Below are 23,326 nucleotides of genomic sequence, written 5' to 3' on the forward strand. Positions count from 1 at the left end.
TTCTATTCCGGTTTATGAGGTGCAGGAAAAGAAGGTAAACTAAACGCTGTGTCGTTTTTACTCATTCGTCCCGGCATTGAGATCTTTTTCTAGTAGCGCCGTGGGAGAGAGAAAGGGCAACGCGATTCGTTCAAGTCAACTCAACTCGAAAGTCGAGACTCCGAGTTTGATTTCATAAGTACCTTCATGTGAGGCCCTAAGACGAGGGAAAAACAGATCATCTGATTTTAAACGGGACGTACGGTCATATTACTAGCAACTGGGACTTTTTGGATGTAGTTATTAGCTTATTATTGTTATCGAAAATCCAGAGTCCCGATCACATTAAGCGGCATCGACTGTATTTCAAAATCCCCAATCCGGAAGTAAATTTTCTGGTGAACTTAAATCATAACTGGTGTTATGAAACCCGAAATTTATATTGACATCATTTACATAGTGGTCATTTTTATGCGGCACAACCCCCTCCTCTCTAACCAGATTATGGATCCCAATGTCCTGTCTCAATAAAGAAATATAAATAGGTGATCGAAGACCTGGGTCATACCGGAAGCTGAGCGTGTATGTGAACCAAACGTGAAATTTGTTTCTGTAAAGCTTGTTGTCAGTGGTGCCATATATATTTTGAACTATGAGCTAAGTATAACGAATGAATACCTGTACAGTTGTAGGCCTGTTGCTCTCTGTGGTGAGACTTTTTAACGGGCAGATCGGTTGGGAACCACAGAAAACCAACTTCAGCCGACCATCACTGTGGTGCCGTTGGGGTTTGAACTCGGGTACTCGCGATGCGAGTACGTCGCTATGACCACTCAATCACCACTGTGGCATGCTGCACAACCGCATACAAAAAACCGGTTGAAAACAGGCATTCAATTTTAATCTGAAGAACCATGAAAAATTTGGTTTTTTTTTATAGGTGGCAGCAGGAGTTCCATCGCATAGCTGTCTCCAATTTAAAAAAAAGTGAATTTATTCATTTTACACTGGAACTCTTGACGCCATCTAAAAAATTTAAAACAAATTATATGTATATCGTGGTGGGTGATCATGGGTGCAGTAAAATCTCCAATAGCCATTGAGTTTTATCATTCCACAATCGGCGTATCGGAAATACTTTTTTAAATTTCCCAAAAACTCAAAAATATAACTGAGATAATGACCAGGCCCGTAACTAGGCTGGGCCAGCCGCTTCAAGACGGCACTAGGCAGCAGGGGTTTCAACGAAGCTATGTTTCTTGCCTGTAGGCCAGTTTCAAATAACTGGAAATGAAAATGCGTACTCGTGTACCCGAATATGTATATGGCGTCAATAAAGAACAACAATTGTTTTTCAACCAAACAAAGCGGCTTTTGAAAAATACATTTGTACTAAGTGTGTGTGAGTTGATACGCACGCCGCCGGTTCAACGCAGTTACAAAGCCAATCGCTCTTCCAAGCATCGGAAAACTCACCAATTTGGCACTCACCAGTTGGGAATCAAACTCCTTTTTCCCTTGATTGGCAATTGTTTTGATGCCACAGTGGTGGTTCGGCTAAAGTTGATTTTCTATGGCTCTCAACTTCGAGGAGCGAATGCGAGCCGATCTCCCCGTTAAAAAAAATCTCTCCACCGAGAGCAACAGGCCTACAACGGTACAAATATTCAATCATTACATTTCACCCACAATTTAAAATATAGATGGCAGCACTAAAAATGCACGCACGACACTAACACGACTCAAACTGTTAGGTACACACACTCACACTCACAACGCAATCGATAGCAAATTGTCCGTGGAAATAGACTAGAGTTGTGCTCTGTTTGAAAGAAAGAAACGGGGAAAAAATGTTTCTTTTTTTGATAGCAATCAACTATGTCCCGTTCTCGACAAATCAAATAACTTCATACGTAGTCAAGAATAACGCGCCGATTGAGGCTGTTGTCGCGAGGCGTTCGATGTTTTTCTTGATGAGAAGCGATGTTCTCGTCCTGTAACAAATTGTTCTCTCATATCCACAATAGAAGTTCTTGGGTGGTCGGGGGTTCTCCCTTCGCGGGGCGTGTTGGGGTGCTGTGGACCGCGCCGGCGTGGCCTTGTCACGGGTGTCGGGACGGAGGGGAGAATTGCACTCGCGGTGCTGTCCTGACTTTGTTGAGCGGTGATGTGCCCGAGGATTGGGGGTTGGCCGAATCGGGTGTACTTTCCCGGCCAGCTTGCCGGTTTGAGTTTTCTTTGGCACGCTCACGATCAATGATCTTATATCGCAAAAGCGACAGAGCCTGGGTGTGCTTGGTTCTAAACTAAACTAAACTATGACCCATATTTTATTCAATAAAATATGGTCAGTTAAATTTATTTATTTTTTTTGTCTGTCTCCCCTCAAAGTTGCAATAAGAGTGACGACACAGCATCCTTCTTTTCTCCTTGCGCGCGACATCTTGAGCTGTAACTCTGATGGCGGCTTGGTCAAGGCTATTTTTATTTATTACTGCAAATCACAATATCCTTGAGTGATAAACGGAGCCGCGCAATGAAACGCTCGCCATCGTGTGGACGTGATTAATTAATTAATCTCGTGCGACGGATGGGGACTCGATAGCTGGTCAGTGTCCATTTCTCTATTTGAAGAGTATAAACATAGTAAAAATGATAATAATCTCAGACCCCTCAGTCTCTTTCCTATCAGCTGTTGGTTTGATGCTGAGTTAACCTCGACCATTTCTCACTCGGAAATTGTAAACAAACGTGGGGGCTGCTGCTGTCAAAACAGTCACAAACTATAAATGTACACATCCTCGCGGGGTTATTATAATGTGATGCCTTTTTATTTTGTATGAGGGTAGGCCTAATAAAAATACTCGTTTTGATATGTGCTCGTCGTTGACGAAGTACACCGTGTACCAGTGATGGATAATTTTCAATGTTGACATTAAAACGGTATGGCATATATGATTTTCAATGTGGTAATCTTGATTGATTATTGGTATAATTACCATCGGGGGGGGGGGGGGTTCTTCGGTCGCGACCAAAACTTGGGTCGCAGGGTCTTCCGAGATGGGTCATTCAAATCCACTAACAACTATGGGGGGGGGGGGGGGTCCCGACCCACACTTGATTCATAGGGTTCCGGATAGGGGTCGTAAAAATCCACCAATGGCCAGGGAGTCTTGAGCTGTGAGTAACAACTTATACTTGATTAGCAGGGCTTCTGTGAAGGGTCGTTCAAATCCAATAACACCACCATGCTCTTGAGCCATGGGTTCCAATCCACACTTTGCTCCCAAGTTGTGGGGGGGGGCACAAATTTCAACCTTGAACATTGCATCCAAGAGAGGGGCCACGAAAATCCACTTGCAGCCAGGGACTCGAGTGTTGGATTCCAAACATAATTTGATGATTTGCAAGGGCCTCTGAGAAAGGACGTAATTACGAGGGAGTAGTTGGTATCCGATGTCCCAGGTGACAGACCAAAGTTGGGCGGGGGCACAAAATTCACCCTTGAACATTGCAGGGGGGCGCCAGAATGTGTGCTTGCCCTGGCTAACCGAGCATCTAGTTTCTGAGATACAGGGGACAACGTACGCTGCAGAATAACCAGTGCTTCTGCAGAACAGTCTGGACGAATTTTAAGCAAAGTATAGAAAACACACTATTATGGTAATGTTTATCTCAGACCATTTCCAGTCAACTTAGGCCTTGTTGCAGAACAATGCAAAACATTCTGCTTTGGGGCATGCATGGCTGAAACCAACCCTAGTCGTATGAATGCATACCTGTTTTTCTAAGCAACAATATCCTGATGCTTGTTAAAAAGGGAAATCGATTTAAATTTGATATGAAAGAAACATTTCGAACTATCACTGCATCTGTTTTAATACCTTTTCAGTGTATTTCAATAGTTTTGCTAGGGATGGGACAAATAGTGATTTGGCCAAGTACCGAATATTTGTCGACCAAATATCGATTTTTGAAACACATGCAATATAATCCAGATCGCCAAGAGTGCTATAAGTCGTCAATGCTGTTCTAATGGTAAAGAGGGCGTGTCACCAAGGCCGGCATAATGGTGCTAGGTTGCCAAGTCTAGATACCCTGATAGACTTACCCTGATCGGTTTATTATTTCAAGGAGAGTTAGAGTTTTACATTTATATACTGAGATTATTTTTCTGTTTATACTATTATTTATAATATTGTTAGTTTCTGCTTTTGTTATGGTTTCTATGCGTCTGCAGTCAGTGAAAACTCCAGGTGAACACCCATGGCCAAGGAGTTTTGGTAAACGCTTATTGCATGAGGGTCTGTTGAAGACGTGGCAATGTAGTTGGAATTCTAATGCGGCCAAAGACGCCTATAAAGTCCAACGACGGGTCCATTGGCACCATTATGTTTGGCCCAAAGAAAAATAGTGGTAACAGAGCACGGTCCATTTCTGGTCTATTTCGAACGGTTTAAGCGCTCAACTCACTCTACTTGTAATTGTGGAGCTTCTGGATCTCTCTGGCACTACTCAACGCAGTGTCCAATGACGGCTCAGTTCCACTTTGGTAAGATGCCAGAGTCTTATATCTTAGCGTGGAAGATAAGGACCCTTCGTAGTCTTACAAACTTTCACCGCCTCATAGGTCTTGTCAGGTTTCTGGAGCAGAACGTTCACCATATGCACAACAAAACTAGAGGAGCATGTGAATCAAGAGGAGGCACCGACCCCATGTATGTGCCATCAAGGGCTATCATCGTATAATGTTGTTTACAATTTTGATTGTCTATTGGCGTTTGTTGTTTCGATTTTAATCACTTGTTATATGATTTTAGATTGAGGATCGTCTTCATATATATATATATATATATTTTTTTTTTGGTTGCCTTCGTATGAGGTGACAATGTTTTTTTTTTTTATAATAAAACTTTCCGGATACACCCATCTTCCGGGAACGCTTCAATATCTCTATGAGATGGGAAGCGGGGTGTGTTCGGTCTTCAATGGTCAAAGTCAGTTATGGCCTTGGCAACTTTTCATCAGACTATTTGACTGTTTGGCACCGAAAAAAAAAAAGTATCCAAGGGGATCTGGATTATACTTCATCTGTTCCCGATTTCCTTGAAATTCATCTCAATTAGAAATAAAATTGCCATCTTTGATTGAAAATAAAATAAAATTATGCAATTTATATCATTTAAATAAATATTAAAAAACTGGCAGCTGTGTGAAAGATTTTTATTGCCATGATACTGACATTGAAATTGAACGATGATATATTGTATTTTAATATTGCGGCTAATGAAGATGGTTCATTCTAGAATCATGTTCGTTAGCTGAAACAGGATTTCCCATAGGTTTCTGTGGAAAATGATTTGTTTCAGGTTCTGCCAAAAATTTAAAAAAAAGTTTTTTTAAAACACCAAGTAATGCTATGAAAAAAGACAAGAATTAATTGAAAGCTAAAATGAACGGCTTCAAAATTGTATAAATGAGAATCTACAGGAAGAAGAGAGGCGCTGAAGATCTTATTTACTTCACATTATCTACACAGCCAACACCAGCAGTAGTCTACTATAAAACTGATATTGACACAATCCAATCGAGTTCATTCGTGTCCCCATCCATTTGTGAACCAGCCAGCTCATTTCTTTGTCTAATACATACAAACGGAGAAGATAATCTCTCAGACTGTTCATCTTGATGCTAAGAGTCTTACACTGAAAAATGTATGCTCTAAAAACATCAGCTACTTTTTTTTCAGTACATTTCTTTTTTCGGCTGAGTCTTTCATTTTTATCTGAAATAGTTCAAAGAATCTCGGAAAGAAAAGTGTAGGCACATCTGGAAAAAGATTCTGAGGTATACCAGCTCACGATAAGGATATTTTGTTGTTGCTTGCATTCATATCATCAAATATGTTTGTTAGCTGAATCTTTATTTGTTAGCAAAAAAATCATGAAAAAAAATCTTTGTTTGAAGGAAAATGCGTAAGCCACAAGGCGTTTGTTAGTCGAAGTGTTACTGTAGTTACAGAATCAATTTTTTTTCAACACTTGTTACAATTTTATATCTAATTATTTACTCTCAAATATTAATGTGCACCATAGAATTTGACTTATTTTCTGACTTTAGATGCTCTCTGCCCTTTCAGTAGCTCAATACATTTCTTGTCTAGATACGTCCTTCAATTAGTGAACTTCTGTAATTCATGCTCACTTCCTCGTTGTTGCGGTAGGATAATACTGTATTTTCACATTTTACTTATCCCAGAAATTCAATCTGATATAACCACTTGCACATGAACCGATAGGTATGCACCACACAATGAAATATAATCAGTATATATATATATATTGTTAATTTATGCAAAAAATTCTAATCAAAATGATTTTTTTTAAATTAGTGTTACGCTTAGATTTGTAATGCTATGTAGATATTTGGGCGAACTGAATATTTGGTAAAAGGGCAGAATAGCGGCCAAATATTCATCCCATCTCTAGTTTTGGCTAATTAAAATCACTTTTAGCCAGCGGCACAGTCGAAATTAGTTTTGACCGTCAAAATTACTCAAGCTTTGCTCAAAGTATGTGTTATTTAAAGAAATAAAAAAAACATGTGAAATTAAAAAAAGAAAAAAAGACAAGGGGGTGAGATTAATGCGGGATGACGTAAGTTAGGGTATTGCCAAGTTCCCCTAAAGCAGAATCTTCTACATTGTTCTATAACAAGTTTTCAGCTGATTGAAAATGTTCTGCTATGAAATGTCATTGTGCATTGATAAATTCCTACTAAAATAACTTATTTAGTTCAGAAACATGATTCACAGAAGATATGTCTCACTGGCGAGTAAAATTATTGAGGTACTGTATCGAAAATGCAAGTTATAGGAGTTTAACTGCAATGATTAAGGATTTCTGTCTCTTCAGCAGATTCATGGAAGGTTGGATCAAAGCTATAGTTTAAATGATAGAGGAATTCTTTCCAGAGTATGTCATCACACATTCTGATTGGAAGTTATAATTCTCAGGAGAAAAGAGCTTGATTCTGAATTTGTGTCTGTCTGATGGTGAGAGTGTGTTTTAATTTCTTTTTGCATAAATGTTATTGTTTCTATGATGGAGCCCATTGAGTCTTTTTGTAAAAGTATATTTACTAAATTTATTGTTTCATTTTCTTTGGAGTGGTCGTGGGGTGACTGGGAAGTACACGTAGAACTTCAAGGACTGCATAGAACATTGTTTTCCGACGTAAAAGCTCTCACAGATTCCTTGATGATTATGAAGCTGTTCTGTACAACCCAAACGAATTTTGAATAGTTCCCTAATGCACAGGGTGTCCCTTAAAGTTTATGCAAGTTGTGTGGTTCAAGAGAAACCTCACTTCTAGTGAATGAGAACTTTTCCAAGGGGGAAAAAATGTTTTTGCAACTTTTATGAGTCATTCTCACAAAATTGGACAAAAAAATTTTAAAAATAATAATCAACCAAAAAATCCAAGAAAAAAAATCATAGGGACACTTATTTACCTGCTAATAAATATAATATAGCCAGCAGCGAAGTTTGTTCAAAATTAATGGTTAAAAAAATTCATTGAAGTTTATCTGTGTTAAGAGATAGGCAAATCTTACGTGACATTTCGCCTATTTCAGTGCTTCATATTTAGGCTTGACACTCTCAATATGTTTCATATGTTTTTGGTAGTTTATTGTTAGCTTGGACAAGCGCTGATACTCTGGATATATATATTGTTTTGTCCATTGAATTTTTATTTCTTTTTAACTTGTGTTTCTCTCTCCTTTTTCCCTTCAATTTTATGAGGGCAACAGATTGCTAATTTGTGTTTATTTTGCTAGAGCATAAGTTACATTCTCAAAGCAGAGTCTTTAGATGAAACATTACTGCAGCTTCGTGTTGCAACCTGGATTTTTCTTTTACTTTTATCCCCCCCTTAACTTTTGTTATCAAACCTTTCTTCTGGTTACCCAATGCGAGAAGAAAGATATTTTTACATGTTTTGCAACACTGATGAAAAACTATGAAAGTTGACAACATGCTTCTAAGTAACAATAGAAGTCTTTAAACTGAAACATGAGGTAAATTTGAACTAATTTTTAGATATATATTTCTCATAAAAAAAAGTAGCGAAGAGAAGGGCATTTAATGAAAACATTCACCTCGTTTTTTTGCTGAATAAATATAATTTGTGAATTAATTTACAATCCTAATTGATATAAAAGGAAGTCCAAGTGATGGTTAAATTTTTCTTAATCTTTTCAACACAAAATGTGATAGGTGGCAACTGGTGTTTTAGGATTTGAACCAATGTTTTCCAAAAAAATCAGATTAAATTGAAAATAACATTTATAATATTTTACTGTCACATGGACTTCAAACCAGCTTCTGTTTTGAAAATTCATTGTAAAAAAATCCAACAAATTTTAAATGAAACAATGATTTTTTTTGGGGGGGGGGAAGGAAATTACAGTGCAATGTCTTTTCTTGAATTATTTCTATGACTCAAATGTTGCCATTCCCCTGACCGACAAGGTTCGAAGAGAAAGCTACTGGAATCAAAATTTTTCAGTTGTTTAGTCATCCAAATAGTCTGAATTAATTTAAATGATACCATTGGTCAAAATTCAAAATGAAAGTTTTAATTGCAAGGGGTGGGCAAAGCCCCCAGCCCCCACATAATTTACAAGCACCAGTAATATGAAGGTTTTTTTAAAATTAAATTCTGCCCAGGTTTTGGGATTTTTGAGCATCTGCAATGTTTGATCCTGTGGAACCCCAGGTTTCTGCTGAACACTAGTTGAGGAGCTGTGCTATAGAGCAGTGGTTTTTTTTCAAACGTTTGTCTTCCACATGTCTCTTGCCCTAGTAGGCATGTATTCACGGCTCCCCAGAATAGTCCAACAAAGGACCACTTCATTGTATTGAATAGCCACACATTAATAAAGAAAGCTCACACGGTACTCCTGACAATGGTTGATGGCTGCCGAAGGAGCTAGGACTCACACTTTGGGAGCCTCTGCCATAGAACACATTTTCGGAACCACTACGGCAGAGGAAAACAGAACTTGATGCAGACTTGCTCTTTTGAGTCTGCCTTGAAAAATAAATAAGGCTCAAGTACTCACCGAAAAACAATAATAACCATAATGACTTTCCTCTAGAAATCTGATTTGCTATGTGATGTAAAAGGTAGATCATGAATATGTAATAATTGAGAGCTCCAGGTAATAACACCCCTTCAAGAAGAGTTATAATTTTAGAGACGTTCTGCTTCAGTGATTGTTGGAATAATTCTTAATGTTATGGGCTAATGTGAAGTCTTCATTTTTTCCCCCCAGATTGGTAATTAAAAGAAAATGGATGATCAGAACGGAGTATCAGATGAATTGCTTGACGAAGCTTATTGTGAGCTGCCTTTGACTGGAGAATATATCGAAACTATGTGTTTAAACAATGGGATAACAAATGATCCTTCGTCGACTTCTTCGAGTGTGCCTGACGGGTTTACTATGCCGATAACCTTAGTTCTACCTGAGTCTGATGAAACTGGGAATGAAGATGATGATGATGGTGCAGAGATTTTGCTGTCGAATTTCGTTGAGAACAAGAGTCCTAAAGTTATTATCTGTGAAGGTGATGATTGTAAAACTGACTTGTCAGGCTCAAAATCTGTTAATGGTGAGTTGTAATTGTGATCGTTTCTATCAAAAACACTTGGGTAACAAAATTCTAGGAAGTATGTAAATCATTGATTTTGTTTTGAAATGTTGTATCTTCTAATTTTGCGTCCATTTCTTGTTTTTCAAAAGCCATAGAAGAAGTCGAAACACAAAACATCAAATTACTTAACCCTCCTCAATACATGAAGAAAGTCATGTTTCTGTCTGAGGCGAAGAAATCTGCAAACTTGTCCAACGAAATCTCAGATGCTAAGAAGCTTGCGTCTGAAGCAGAATCCCTGAAACATCAGTTGGATTTGCACACTCTGGAGACCACTACCAGGTTGGAAGACTTCATGGATGTTGTCACAACATATAAGTGTAAATTTTGTCGTTTCTCATGTCCATGGAGATCTGGACTGATGTCACACATCAGAAATTGTCATATTGAAGCTGCTAAAAAAGGAAATGGTTCTGAGACAGAAGTTCACAACTATGCCTTAGGTATGTTGCAAAGTCGCTCTGCACTATAGTTTGTATTCTGATCTCCCTCATTCATCTCCTACACTTTTCTGATACCTCTTAGCAAACTGTGAGAGAACTATGGAATCACAGTTTTGAAGGGTTGGGGGAAGGGGAATCTATTGAATATTGGGCAGCTTGAACCACAGAAAAACAGCAATTGAAATTCAAAAAACTGGGTCTTGCTCTTTACAATTGGATGAAAAAATACAGAAAATTTCTTTTTTTGGTACTACACTCTAAAAACAAATTGAAGTGAGTAATTCACTCACAAATACAGATTGTGTTCTAAATAATACAAGAAAAGGAAAAAAAGGAGGTTCTTCTGATTGAATTCAGAACTTTTTTTTATTTCTTAAGAATTTGGTGTCTTATGAAAAGTGTCATAACCTTCAAAATCATTCATCATGATTCATTAACCCTTATTAGCTTTGATCAGACTAGCTCATTTCTGTCTGTGCTCTTTAATATTGAAACTACAGTAATCTCTTACTTATGCATTACTCTCCAGTTGTAAGACTTATACTCTGGTCTTACTTATGCTTCCATTTTCCCTGTTTCCTTTCACCAATGCCTGAGAGATCACTATTGCAAAGTAAAGTTGGAATTGATTGTGGTCAATATCCCTGAGGACAGGATCTTTTCTGGATCATCTTTAAGTCTTCCATAGAATTAACACACACACCCTAATTAAATTACAGTAGAGTCTCAGTAATACTCAGGTTGTGAAGCTTTGAGGTTCCGGATAATTTTAAAAATTCTTTCTCAAAATCTTTTTTGTTTTGCCAAGATTGAGTTGTGTCACATTTTTCCCCCATGAAAGAAAGTTATTACAATTTGAAAAGGTATTGACAGTGTCTGAAGAGCTATTGATTCCTAGACTATCATGCCGCACACCAACTCCGGCCATATACCACCACACAGCAGTTTGCAACCAGTGAAGTTGGGTGGGAAATGAAGGACTCGTTTATCGGTTTCCTCAGACTTGGTAGGTAAAGAACTTGTTTCTGACGTTCTATGCCTGGATTCAAGCCTGTGGGCCACGACAGTAATCTTCATAGTGGAAGACAAGCATCTTACCACTGCAACACTCGAACGCTTGATCCATAGATTGGGATCTTCAGTGGACCCCCCTCCTGCCAGAATTTTTCACAGCCCCCATAATAAATTTATATTGTGAAAGAAGGGGAAAAAATAACATTCATATCAAGCCTCCCAGGAGCCTCCTGTCAGTCTCCCTTATAAAGAGGTTTTGACAGTTGTGCAATGAATTAGACCATTGAATTGTGGGCAAGACAGATAAGAGCGTGTAACCCCTACACTCTGTTGATGTGTTGTTTTCCATTACTTTTCAGATTATCAGTAATCTGAGGTAGTTTCGTTCACCTCCGATTATCAAGAGACTCGACTGTATACCATTTTGAACTTTAATTTTCAGTGAACCTTACATTCAGTGTAAAAAGATTACAATTTTACAGTTCATTCTTTTAGTGATGTCATGAACAGGTAAGCATGAAATTATAGTAGCGTCAAACGATCTTGAAAAATAACGCCAATTTTATTAACAAAACAGAATATATATGATGCACAGTGAATTATTGAAATGCTGCAACAATTATGAAATTTTTTAGTTTTTTTGCATTAATAATCAATTTAACAATTGCACAAGTTTTGTGTAATTGCTACAAGATTATGATGTGCTTACTTTCATCATATTTTTCATAGACTCCAAGAGTACTCAGAAAAGGACCACCAAAAAACTGCTACAGCTGGAGGAACACGGATATTCCCAATCCCCTCCCTCTGGTGACGAAGATGACCCTCCTACACTTATTCCCAAGGCTAAAGATGGTCCTGCTATTCCCATCACTCCACTTGTTGAAAAACATGTTTTCTTATGCGGAGAATGCAGTGAGGGTTTCGAGTACTTGGAAGATTGTAAGAACCACATGGTTAAAGTAAGTACTGAGATTTTAAAAATTTCATCAAATATTAATTGCTGAATGGTAAAAATGAAAAATATTTTAGCACATTCCACATTTAGCAATGCATCACTCAAAACATTTATTATTGCTCTACTGCTATTTTTTTATACTGATAGAAATTTTCACTCCTTGCCTGTTTCATCTTTTCCCTTCACTCTGTGAATTGTGTCTCGACCTTTTTCCTGTAGAAAATGGAACCCTAGTTTGTATTTAGGAAACAAGGATGCAAAAGCCACTGACATAAAAAAAAGTATATTTTTACATCCTTTATCTTGTGGTGTTATTTTGATGTCCCACAGGCAACCAGAGGAGAAAAAAAAACCCAATCAAAAGAGAAATATTTTTTCCCCTTTTATTCGAAGGTTTACACTCTAGCTGTGAAAATTTCATGGCAGGAAAATAGATGTGTCTTCTAACCTACTGTTGAAACCTACAGAAAATAGGCAAGAAGTTAATACGAAGGTTTTTAACAGCTGGCTGATGCAAAGATATATTTTTTGGAAAGAGAGGAAAATTCAACTGCCCCTGCTGGGAATTAAACCCACATCCTTTCACTTTCCAGGTGAACGCTAGACCACTAGACTAACAGAGTTCACAAATATTTCAATCTTTCCTTGGAGCTCTTGTGCACTGAACAGAACCATACATGGACGGTCAAACCTAACTCAGGCCAGAGCTCACAATTGCTGACAACGCCACCAGATGGCGACTTATCCAAGGATGATATCACTCTGTTATCCATATGAAGGTTTTTAACAGCTGTTCAAACCTTCATGTGGATATCGAAGTGTGACATCATCCACAAAGAAGTTAATGTCTTTATGTCAATTTTTTTAACCTTGCACTATAAATGCACAAAAATGAGTCATAGTCAGGGCTTGACAAATCTCAGGTGTCAGATCGCCATGGCAACTAGAAAATCAGTATTGGTGCTTAAAATTTTCTGTCTGTAATTGCTAAATTAAAGTCTATGAATGGCATAAAATTTTCTGATTTCATGACAATCTTTTTTTAATTTGGGAAAAAATATATCCCGGAAAAGTTGGAAAGGCATTATTTAGGATATTTTTTTTCCTGAAATTAAAATCTTTCGAACTCCTAAGAAATTTGGCTGGTGCCTAAAATGTTTTTTGATTTGTCAAGCCCTGGTCATAGTATTGTAATTTTTGAAAAATAAGAGGTTTTTGTGATTTCAAACAATATTCAGAATATGAGATAAGTCAAAGAACCTGACTGTGGGGGGGGGGGGGCACATCTTAAGAGTGTCTCTTGTGCTTCAACAAAATATGACTTGATACTTAATAGCAGAACAAGTATCTTGTTAACATTCCACCAAAGGAACTTTTAAAAAATAGTGATAATTGTGTCGGAAGAAATTAATAAAAGCTTTGAAAGCAGTTCACAAAACTTACCAGGTGTACAAGTATGAAATGCGGATTTTTTTTTTCAAAAAAGGCACGTTAAATTTGGAAGAATGATAAAAAGTGCTTTATTCAAAGTATGCTCCATTGCTTGTTATACATTTCCCCCATCTTTCCTGAAATTTGTGAATACCACGGCAGTAAAAATCTTCCCTTTTTTGCTGCGAACCATTCATCGAGCTATTTTTTCACATCTTCGTACGAACCAAAGTGTTGCTCAGAAAGTGTGTGACCCATCAATGCAAACAAGTGGTAATCGGAAGGAGCCAAGTCTGGTGAGTAAGCCGCATAGGATAGAACTTCCAGCTGAGTGCTTCCAACGTGCCGCGAACCGCTTTTGCTGTATGTGATGGAGCATTGCACATTGACTATTGAACATTGTCAAGGAGCATTTCACATTGTCATGGGGCATTGCGATTGAAAACAGCTTGTTGACTAACGCCCAATTGCTCTGCGAGTTGTTTTTGTGTCTGTGTAGTATCATCTTCGTCCAACAATGCTTCCAATTCCACATCATCTTTTTTTTTTGGCGGTTTTCCATGTTCCTTGTCTGCAAATTAAATGCCATGCAAATGTCTGCAAAATGTCTTAAATGTCTGCAAAATGCCATGTTCCTTGTCTGCATCGAAGTCGCCACTTTTGAAACACCGAAACCATCATTCACACGTATCTTGCGATGGAGCATGTTCACCATAAGCTTCTCGAAGTAATCGGTATGATTCAGCAGCAGTTTTCTTCAAATGTAAACAAAAAAATTAATGCTGTCCACAAATGCTCTTTGTTCAGTATAACTTTCGACATATTGAACACAACAATACAACACTATGCACACACTTTTCCAATTTATCACTCGTGCACATCTGACACTTGTTGATGACACAACAAAATGGTGCAGTGTCAAATCTTTATAGCACAAACTGCATTGGTGCACCATCTGTTTTCTGAAATCCGTATTTCATACTTGTACACCTGGTATGACCCTCATACTACAATCAAGTTTCCATTTCAGCAATGAGTAATACAGTAGGCTCTCACTCATATGGCATATATCAGACCAGGGTGTGTTGAATTACTGAAAGTTATTTGAAAAGACTATTTAAATCGACAAGATATCTAAACCCCCCCCCCCCTAAAAGTCTCTTGATTTAGCATTGGCAAGCCCAGATATTTTGTAAAGTTGCTTTCTGGGTGGCACACTGTGCCTGTGACTTTGCACCTACTGAAAATCTGAAGAAGGAAAAAAAAACCCACTTATTAGAAAAAATATGGTTTTTTATAGAGTTATTTAATGATTTGTAATGTCACTTATTGGGTTAAAATAAGTGCTTTCTGATGTCATATAAAACCTTCAGAGTTTTTGGTCAGAATTGATGATATTTGAATTGATTTTGAATCTTATGTCAATTATTACACCATATCTAATTTTTCTTCTATCCAATTCTTTTTTTTCTTTCAAACTTGTTTGTTTGGATGTGTATTGGACTGGAATAAATATGGTGGTTTTTCATCAACTTAGGATCATAATCTTAAATTGGAAGGAAGTCCAGTCAAAGGCAAAGTAATAAGTGTACCAAGAAAACGAGGTCGCCCAAGGACTCGTTCAATACCTGCCAAAGATTCTGGTAATTCTAGAAAAGATTTGGGTGCTGGTGATGATTCCAAAGATAGCTCATGTGATAGTTCAGTGTCTGGTACACAGAAAAGACAGTGCCGACCTCCCAAAGTGTTGCAAGAAGATTATTATATAGAAGGGAAGAAAAGAAAAGCTATGAGAGATGTTGGATCAGAAAAACCTTACAAGTAAGAAGGATCTGTTATTACTGTAAAAATTGGTGCTAAAATAATAACATTTTTTGTATGTGTTGCATGGTACTAAAGTAAATAATTTCATACTTCCGAATAAACCATCATATGTCAAGTTAGATTCATGTTTCTTTAGGTGCGAGGAGCTTGGTTGCGGTTATCGATTCAGCACAATTGCACATCTTCATTACCACACTACTTGTCATAGCCCTTACAGTGAGAGAAGTTTCATTTGTCCCGAATGTGGCGAGAATGCAGAAAACTGGCGGACTTTGTCTGTTCATCTCTGGAAAGAACACACTATAGATGTTGATCTGTATACTTGCGAGGAATGTGGGTACAAGACATATAGTCTATTCAAGCTGGATAACCATAAAGTAATTTTCTGTTGGTCACATGCACCAGTTTTTAGGTTCTGCTTTAAATTTACAGCATTATTTTGACTTTTCACTTCATTTTAATCAGATTCGTGGAACTGTCATGTATTAGTATACATACACAACAATGTTTAATGTATTTAATGCTCAACACAAATAAAATAAAAATGATTAATTATTGTGAAATTTCCTTCCTTTATTAGAAAATACACAGCGATGAGAGGAATTTCATTTGCAAAACTTGTGGTAAGGGATTCAAGCAACTTAGTCAGCTAAGAAACCATGTGGTTATTCACACAGACAGAAAGAACATGGTGGAGAAACGTTGGTACAGCGAGCAGAAGTGTGAGATATGCAACAGGACCTTCTCTGACTCAAAGTGCCTTAAAAAGCACCAACAAGCAGTGCACAGCAAATTAAAACCCTTCGTATGCACATATTGTGGGCACATGAGTGCTCGTAAAGCCATGCTACAGCTCCACATGAGACAGCACACTGGGGAAAAGCCATTCACCTGTGAACATTGTGACTACAGGACAGGAGACCACAACTCTCTCAGGCGCCATCGTATGCGTCACACTGGCTTAAAACCATATAAATGTCCACATTGTCCTTATGCTTGTATACAGGTAAGATTTATTTATTTTTAATATCTTCATCACTTTACATATTTGAAAACACGACACCACCACTCTGCCATCAGACACCAGACTTATCCCATTACAGAGATCTTTTCCAGCCTGAGTTTGTGGCAAGAGTGTGATTCCCTACCATAATGTAATTGATAGTGACAGAAAATTTCGTATAAAGATGCTTGAAAAATTTACTTTATTAACTTGAATTTTTTTGCATGTTTTTTATTAATTCATAATAACACCTATGTGTTCAATTTTTCTATTTTCTCTGTGCAGGCGATATCTTATAAAACTCATCTGAAAAACAAGCACCCTGGGCTTGAAGGGCTTTATGCCTGCACACTATGCTCTTTCCGATCAGTTAGTAAAGACAATTTTTTCAATCACATGTCGGATCACAGGCGTGGTGCAATACCAGGAGGTACAGATGCGGATGTAGATAATCCAACAAGCAGTATTGTTGCGGAAAGCATGCAGCAACCTCAAGAAATGCAAATACCGGATAATACTTTGCAGCAGCTCGAGGGAATATTACCAGGTAATATGACAGCTGCTCAGCTCATCTACAGTTGCTTAAATGCACTTAGTCAAGAAAATGGCTCAGTTGATCTGCCGCCTGGTGTTACGACCGCATCAATGAGCGATGGCACACAGACAATTACCATACAGATACCGTCTCAAGAAAATGGTGAGCAGTTCTTTCTGACTGTGGAAGACTCCAATGCTGTTTCCAGTATAAACGATCAGTCTGTGGTTAATATCGGTAAGATAGAGTCAAATGAGGATGTCGAAATGTTGCATCCAATTACTGTGATCGAAGAAGGAGGCTCTGACAGCCAGTCCTTAGATTCCAGTGCATTCAATAACACTGAGCATGATGATGCCAATGAGTCTAGTTCACTGATCATCGCACATGTTGAATCTGAAAATATGTTTGCTCACAATGACACTTCCAGCATGTCTAGTATGGTTCACTGTGATGTGTGAAACAAAATAGTCTACCCTGTTATATGTACAATATGTAAAAAAAAAGTAAATGTTCATCACACATATTTCATACTATATATATTTTTTTTTTCATTTGCGTTATCACTGCAATAATGGAGTTTTTCCTCTGAGATTAGTTTTTCATCATGTTCTCTTAGATTTATTTCTGTTAATTTAAACTTTATCATTAATGAAGTTTGTGAGATGAAGTAAAAATTTTTAAAACATATTGTAATGCACAATTTTCCGCTTTCTCCACCTGCATTAAATCAATGAATTTAGATTTAATGCTGATTTTTTTTTCCATTGCTATTTAAAATTCAAAGAGAAAGATGATAAATTTGTATTGAATTAGAAAAATGAAAAACAATATTATTTTTGAATTCAAAGATTTATATGATGAGTTTTAATTCTTCAAACCTGTGAATGCCATCATGAAATCTGTATGCCAGAGGTATGTCTATTTTCGTCAATATTGTGATAACACCATTAATTTGCAGTACTTTTGTTACATTACATATAGCTATAATACGCTAAATCCTATATATTTCAATGAATAACAGATATTCACTTTACAAAACCTTACAAACATAGGAAGCCATATTGAAAAAATTGTTAAATTGCTCTCCTGTAAAATTTCCCTTTTGTGATATGGTGTCCTTTACCTTCAAAGCATACAAGAAATATACTGCTCCAAATTGGTAAAAATCTCTTTGATGCTATATAATAGCTGCCAACTTTTGAAAATGAAAATTAGGGAGATTTTTGCGCTGACCCGTATTTTATGCTAAAACCACTCCCTAATAAATACAAAAGGGATTTCTCCAAATAAAATATTTATTTTCCACACACAAATGTTAAAGCGTGGGGAATAAAATCCCTAAGCAAAAAACAATTGAAATTGGGGTTGAAAACTTCAAAATAATGATCTAAAAAAATAAATATTGTGTTCAATCAGAAACGATATGAACAAACATGTTGCGCGAATGAGCCCAAAATCATCGGAAGATGAAGGAAAAAGAGCGTCAATTTTTGAAGAACACTGACTTTTGTGACACTTGCTTGATGTTTTTTCATTTCACATGAGTGATGTCGGTCTTTCCACCATGACCGATGTTTATGTCCGTAATACAACTTATAGAAAAAGGAAAAGTCTGCCCTTTTCTGGAACGTTTGATGAAAGGAAATTCATCGGGAATAAGTATCTTTAATTGATTAAATATATTTTTGCTTATCAGTATTCGTGTTTTGTTATATCGCATGTACATAACTTCAACAAAAGAAATTTTGACCACATGCGCGTCACTGTAATCTTCAATTATTACCCAGGACTATTGGCTGCTAAGCTATTTCCCTGTTTATGACGTGTGACGTCATTTTGAAAGGGGAAAAAACATAGGCAAAAGACGTTATGCCCACAAGAAATTCCTTAGAGATTTTTTTCAAAAGTGGGGATTTTTTAAATGAAGTAGGGAATTTTCAGGGACAATTAGGGATTTTTGTGATTTTCGTAAAAATTTGGGAGATTTAAGAACTTTTCGGGAGGTTGAGGGATGAAGCTAAAATTCGGGAGATTCTCGGAAAATTTGGGAGACTTGGCAGCTATGCTATATCAAATTAAATATCGTGATTGTCCTCCAACATGACTTGCTTTGAAATAATTGTTTGAGTTTATGTTCAGAATATTGCATGCGTAACAGTCAAAGTCTAAAATTTAGGGTCATCATGAAGTGGCCAGCCATTTTACTTATGGTCTAGACTTCAAATACTAACCATTTAATGAAGCTGCACGACTTCAGATACAAACCACAAAATATGCATCGATTTTGGAAAACTGGTAAAGTTTTTTGTAACAAGACTTTATTTATAGCAGTGTTTCTCTGGTGTTTACCTTTGCAGAATCTTTGAAGCAATTTACATTTTTTTAAAGACCTCCCTCCTGATAATCCTAGGACTATATGCCATAGCTGTCCATTGATTTTATTTTATCAGAACCCTAGTTTTAATGGAATATTAGGGAATGCTGAAGTATAGTCTTTTTTTCAGCCAAGTTGACAAAAATATTTACAGTGATACCCCGACTTACATCAGTAAGACCTCGACTTACATGACCTAAGTTTAGGTAAACTTTTCTAATGGTAATGCCCCTCCCCCTCATTAAGGGACAGAAAGTAAATTTGCATATTTTATTTATTCTTCCTTATATATGTATTTTTTTTATGTGACTCCTCCACCCACCTCCCGAAAAAAGCTTTTCTTTCTAAGAACCTAACATCAAGAGTCTTCAAGCTTTGCTCATACAGTGATACCACTGCTAACGAATGTCTCAGCTTACAAATTTTTTTAGCCAGCCGTTTTGTAAGCTAAATTTTCCTGCTGATCAAAATGAGTAACGAGTGATACTAATTTATTTCTTCCTCTGAATTGCTTTCCAGATCTGCCTCTTTTCCAGATTTACCACCTCTCTTTCAGAAGGATTTTGAGCCATTTCATGTGAAATAAGTGGTTAAACTAAGAAAAAATACATTAAAAAAAGCCTTAGACTTGAATGATTTCAGTGGATACTGTAAAATGAACAGTCTGGGTATTCGAGGAACTTATCTTTTCCATCTGCATACGTGTGTGAAGGTGCATATACATTATCGTGTTGATCTTCCAACATATGACCCCCCGCAGCAGTTCTAATTCATTCTTGGGTACACAAACTTCCTTTGTATTCATTGAAAAAACCGATTCCCAATAGGTCCAGTTCAAACCCGGGTTGTTGATGTTTTTACATAAAAAATCGATTTATTTGATTTAAATCAGATTATTTTTTTTATTTATTTTTTTTAACAAAATATATAAAATATATATATTACTAACACACTAGTCATTAATCTATGCTTTCATTAAAGAAAATAAAATTAAAGAAATTTTAACTTACAAAAATGACTATTTAAAAAATATTTGTAAACTAAAGATAAAGAATAAAAAAAAAGTGAAATATATATATCATAGCTGCCAACTTTTGAAAATGAAAATTCGGGAGATTTTCGCGCACACCCGTATTTTATGCTAAAACCACTCCCTAATAAATACAATAGGGATTTTTCCAAATAAAATAGGGATTTTCCAAACATAAAAGTTGAAGCGTAGGGAATAAAATCTCTACTCAAAAACTGAAGTCAAATTAAAATAGGGATCTTACACACATGGAAGTTAAACCCTTGGGAATAAAATTCCTACGCAAAAAACAAGTGAAATTGGAGGTCAAAATTTTGATTATTTTTCAATGATGTAAAAATAAATATTGTGTTCAATCAGAAACGCTGTGAACAAACATTCTCCGCGAATGACCCCAAAATCATCGGAAGATGAAGGAAAACACCGTCAATTTTTGAAGAACACTGACTTTTTGTGACGTTTGCTTGATGTTTTTTTTTCACTTCACGACTGATGATGGCAGTTTTTCCATGACCGATGTTTATGTCCGTAACACAACTTGTACAAAAAGGAAAAGTCAGCCCTCTTCTGGAACGTTTGATGAAAGGAAATTCATCGGAATAAGTATCTTTAAAATTGATTAAATATGTTTTTGCTTATCATTATTCATGCTTTGTTATATCGCACGTACGTAACTTCAACAAAAGAAATTTTGACCACATGTGCATCACCATAATCTTCAATTATTATCCAGGACTATTGGCCTCTAAGCCATTTCCCTGCACGATAAGACAAACAACTTTCTCGTTACCATCAGAGAGCTTGTAAAACTTCCTTAAAAAGGGAATTTCCCCATTTACGACGTGTGACGTCATTTCGAAAGAGAAAAAAAAAGAGGCTTCATGCCCCACAAGAAATTCCTTAGGGATTGTTTTCATAAGCGGGGATTTTTTTAATGAAGTAGGGAACTTTTAGGGACAATTAGGGATTTTTGTGATTTTCGTAAAAATTCGGGAGATTTAAGAACATTTCGGGAGATCGAGCGATGAAGATAAAATTCGGGAGATTCCCGAAAAATTCGGGAGACTTGGCAGCTATGATATATTGAAACATTTTATTAAGGGGGAAAAAAACATTTTTTGAATAGATATCTTACAGCAAGTATTAATTAATTTTACCCTGTGTGAATAATTGTTCATTTGTTTCATTAGAACCACTAGTTTGGATGCTTTGTCTACTGTTAATCTGTTTTGCTATTTGGAATGAACTATACCTTGAAAAAATCCTTTCAGCACAGGCATAGATGATTTGACTGTAGTTAGTATGTTCGCATATCGCTCTCTGTAATTATATCTTTACCCGGAACGTTATAAAAACTATTCCACCTTCCACCACTCAAAATCAGACATTGTATCAACAGCCTTAGAGTGAAAAAAAAATTTTTTTTTGCATGAAAAATGGTTACAACTTGCCCAAAAATTTTAATGTAATTTCCAGGAACCTAGAGCCACATTTTTGTTTGATAAATTCAAGAGATACCCTTATTTCTCTCTTTAATGGCATCATTTCCCTATTAGAAGTTAACACTGATGAACTTAGAATAAATGCAGGAAAGTGTGCATCTGTTAATGATTGTTCATATTTATTTTTATACTCTGATGACAAGACCTTTTTATTGTTTGATGTTTGTGCTTTTATCTTCAATTACAGCTTTTTCCATGCTAATACACATCAACCTATGGAAAATCACATTTCCGCTAACAAATGTGATTTCAGAACTAATTGTCTTCAATAGCTGAGGTATCATTGTAATTGATAAGATTAGACAACAAAAATGTGGAGTAATGTAAGTGGGAAGGGTTTCCTTCGACCTCCTGGAAAGTCAGAAAAAATGTGAAATATTTGACAAAAGCCAGGGAAATGTGAAATGTTTGGCAGAAGTCAGGGAAATATGGGAAATATTTGATGAAAGTCATTTGATGGGAAAAGGTCTGTAAAGAGGCAAAAAACTCAAAATTCAAAAATTTGGAAAATTAGGATTTTGAAATATATTTCTTCTAGAGAGGTTTTCGTCAGGGAAATGATCAAACAAATTTTGCAGGAACTCTGTTGGGGTATTACTGTATTAACTTTTATCTCCTGTGGATCAAAGTTCATTGCCCTGTTTTAGATTTATTTTTTTAGAAACTTTATTTGTGAAAGTGTCGTTATCATTTACGCGTGAATTAATCTTTGAAAACCAATTTCATTATGTATTGGTTGAGTATGTTTTATATTAGAGTTGAACGTTTGAGAACTTAATCTAATTATTTCCTACAAAATAAACAGATTAATCAAAACGAAGCAGAAAATAAGTACTGGTGAGGTTCTCGTGTCAATTTTTATTTGTTATAATGTCCGAAATCTGAACTTTCACCGGCCCTTATATGTCTATCCCTATATATATCAGTAAGATATCGATATTCAGATTCTTTTGATCGTTAAGGTTGCCATAGCTAACCATTGTTGTTATGGTTAGCTATGGCTAATTATAAATGACCATAATTATCACAAAAAAATAAGCCAACATAGTGACAACCCCGAATCATAGAGATTGATATAGGGCCCAGCAAAAACCCAAATTTTGGACATTGGCCGGGTCAACTAGGCTGCGAAGTGGCCAACTTTGGCAGTAACATATATACTCTGATCTAACAAAAGGGAAAAGGGAGTGACTGTTTAATCAAGAAAATTGTGTTAAAATCATGATCAAAATTATCCATGTAGTGACTTCTGTCTGGACTCTATTTAAACATATGTGAAAAACTAATGGCATATTAAAATAATATGAATCAATGTTATTAATGAGGATGAAATATACTCTTTACGGTTACCCACATAATTTCGTTTCATTTAAATCATGTGTTTGCTGCATTAGCAAACACATGATCTTAGATGTATTTTATTTATTATAAATGAAATTATTTAGAAAATGCTTCACTATTCACATATTACATGAAAATACTGTATTTTTGTGGTTCTGTTTTGTTTC

At 36.4% G+C, this 23,326-nt stretch overlaps 1 protein-coding gene across 4 annotated transcripts; it reads left to right on the forward strand.

The window, feature by feature from the left end:
- Window positions 1-2,353: 2,353 nt before the first annotated feature.
- On the forward strand, window positions 2,354-18,368 carry LOC149070475 (uncharacterized). 4 transcript variants are annotated; one of them, XM_089248944.1, is made up of 9 exons: window positions 2,354-2,587; window positions 6,894-7,039; window positions 9,320-9,659; window positions 9,791-10,144; window positions 11,888-12,120; window positions 15,085-15,368; window positions 15,508-15,748; window positions 15,952-16,377; window positions 16,660-17,435. In XM_089248944.1, exons 3-9 carry the CDS (start codon window positions 9,338-9,340, stop codon window positions 17,368-17,370), a joined length of 2,571 nt encoding a protein of 856 aa, XP_089105070.1. In that variant the 5' UTR covers window positions 2,354-2,587; window positions 6,894-7,039; window positions 9,320-9,337; the 3' UTR covers window positions 17,371-17,435. The 4 variants fall into 4 exon arrangements, with proteins under 4 accessions (XP_089105070.1, XP_089105068.1, XP_089105069.1 ...); XM_089248942.1 differs by having other exon boundaries at window positions 2,421-2,587; window positions 6,897-7,033; window positions 16,660-18,368; XM_089248943.1 differs by having other exon boundaries at window positions 2,421-2,587; window positions 6,897-7,039.
- The last annotated feature ends 4,958 nt before the right edge of the window (window positions 18,369-23,326 follow it).

The sequence above is a fragment of the Pholcus phalangioides genome, unplaced genomic scaffold (genome assembly GCF_987345545.1).
Source record: "Pholcus phalangioides strain wild (caught in Gottingen) unplaced genomic scaffold, Ppha-v1.0 ptg000021l_1, whole genome shotgun sequence".
In the NCBI taxonomy this organism is placed as follows: Eukaryota; Metazoa; Arthropoda; class Arachnida; order Araneae; family Pholcidae; genus Pholcus; species Pholcus phalangioides.

Coding starts and splice junctions, on each gene's coding strand:
- LOC149070475 (XM_089248944.1), top strand. CDS start 9,338: ATGGATGATCAGAACGGAGTATCAGATGAATTGCTTGACGAAGCTTAT. Junction 15,369..15,507: donor GGATCAGAAAAACCTTACAA/GTAAGAAGGATC, acceptor ATGTTTCTTTAG/GTGCGAGGAGCTTGGTTGCG. Junction 16,378..16,659: donor GTCCTTATGCTTGTATACAG/GTAAGATTTATT, acceptor TTCTCTGTGCAG/GCGATATCTTATAAAACTCA.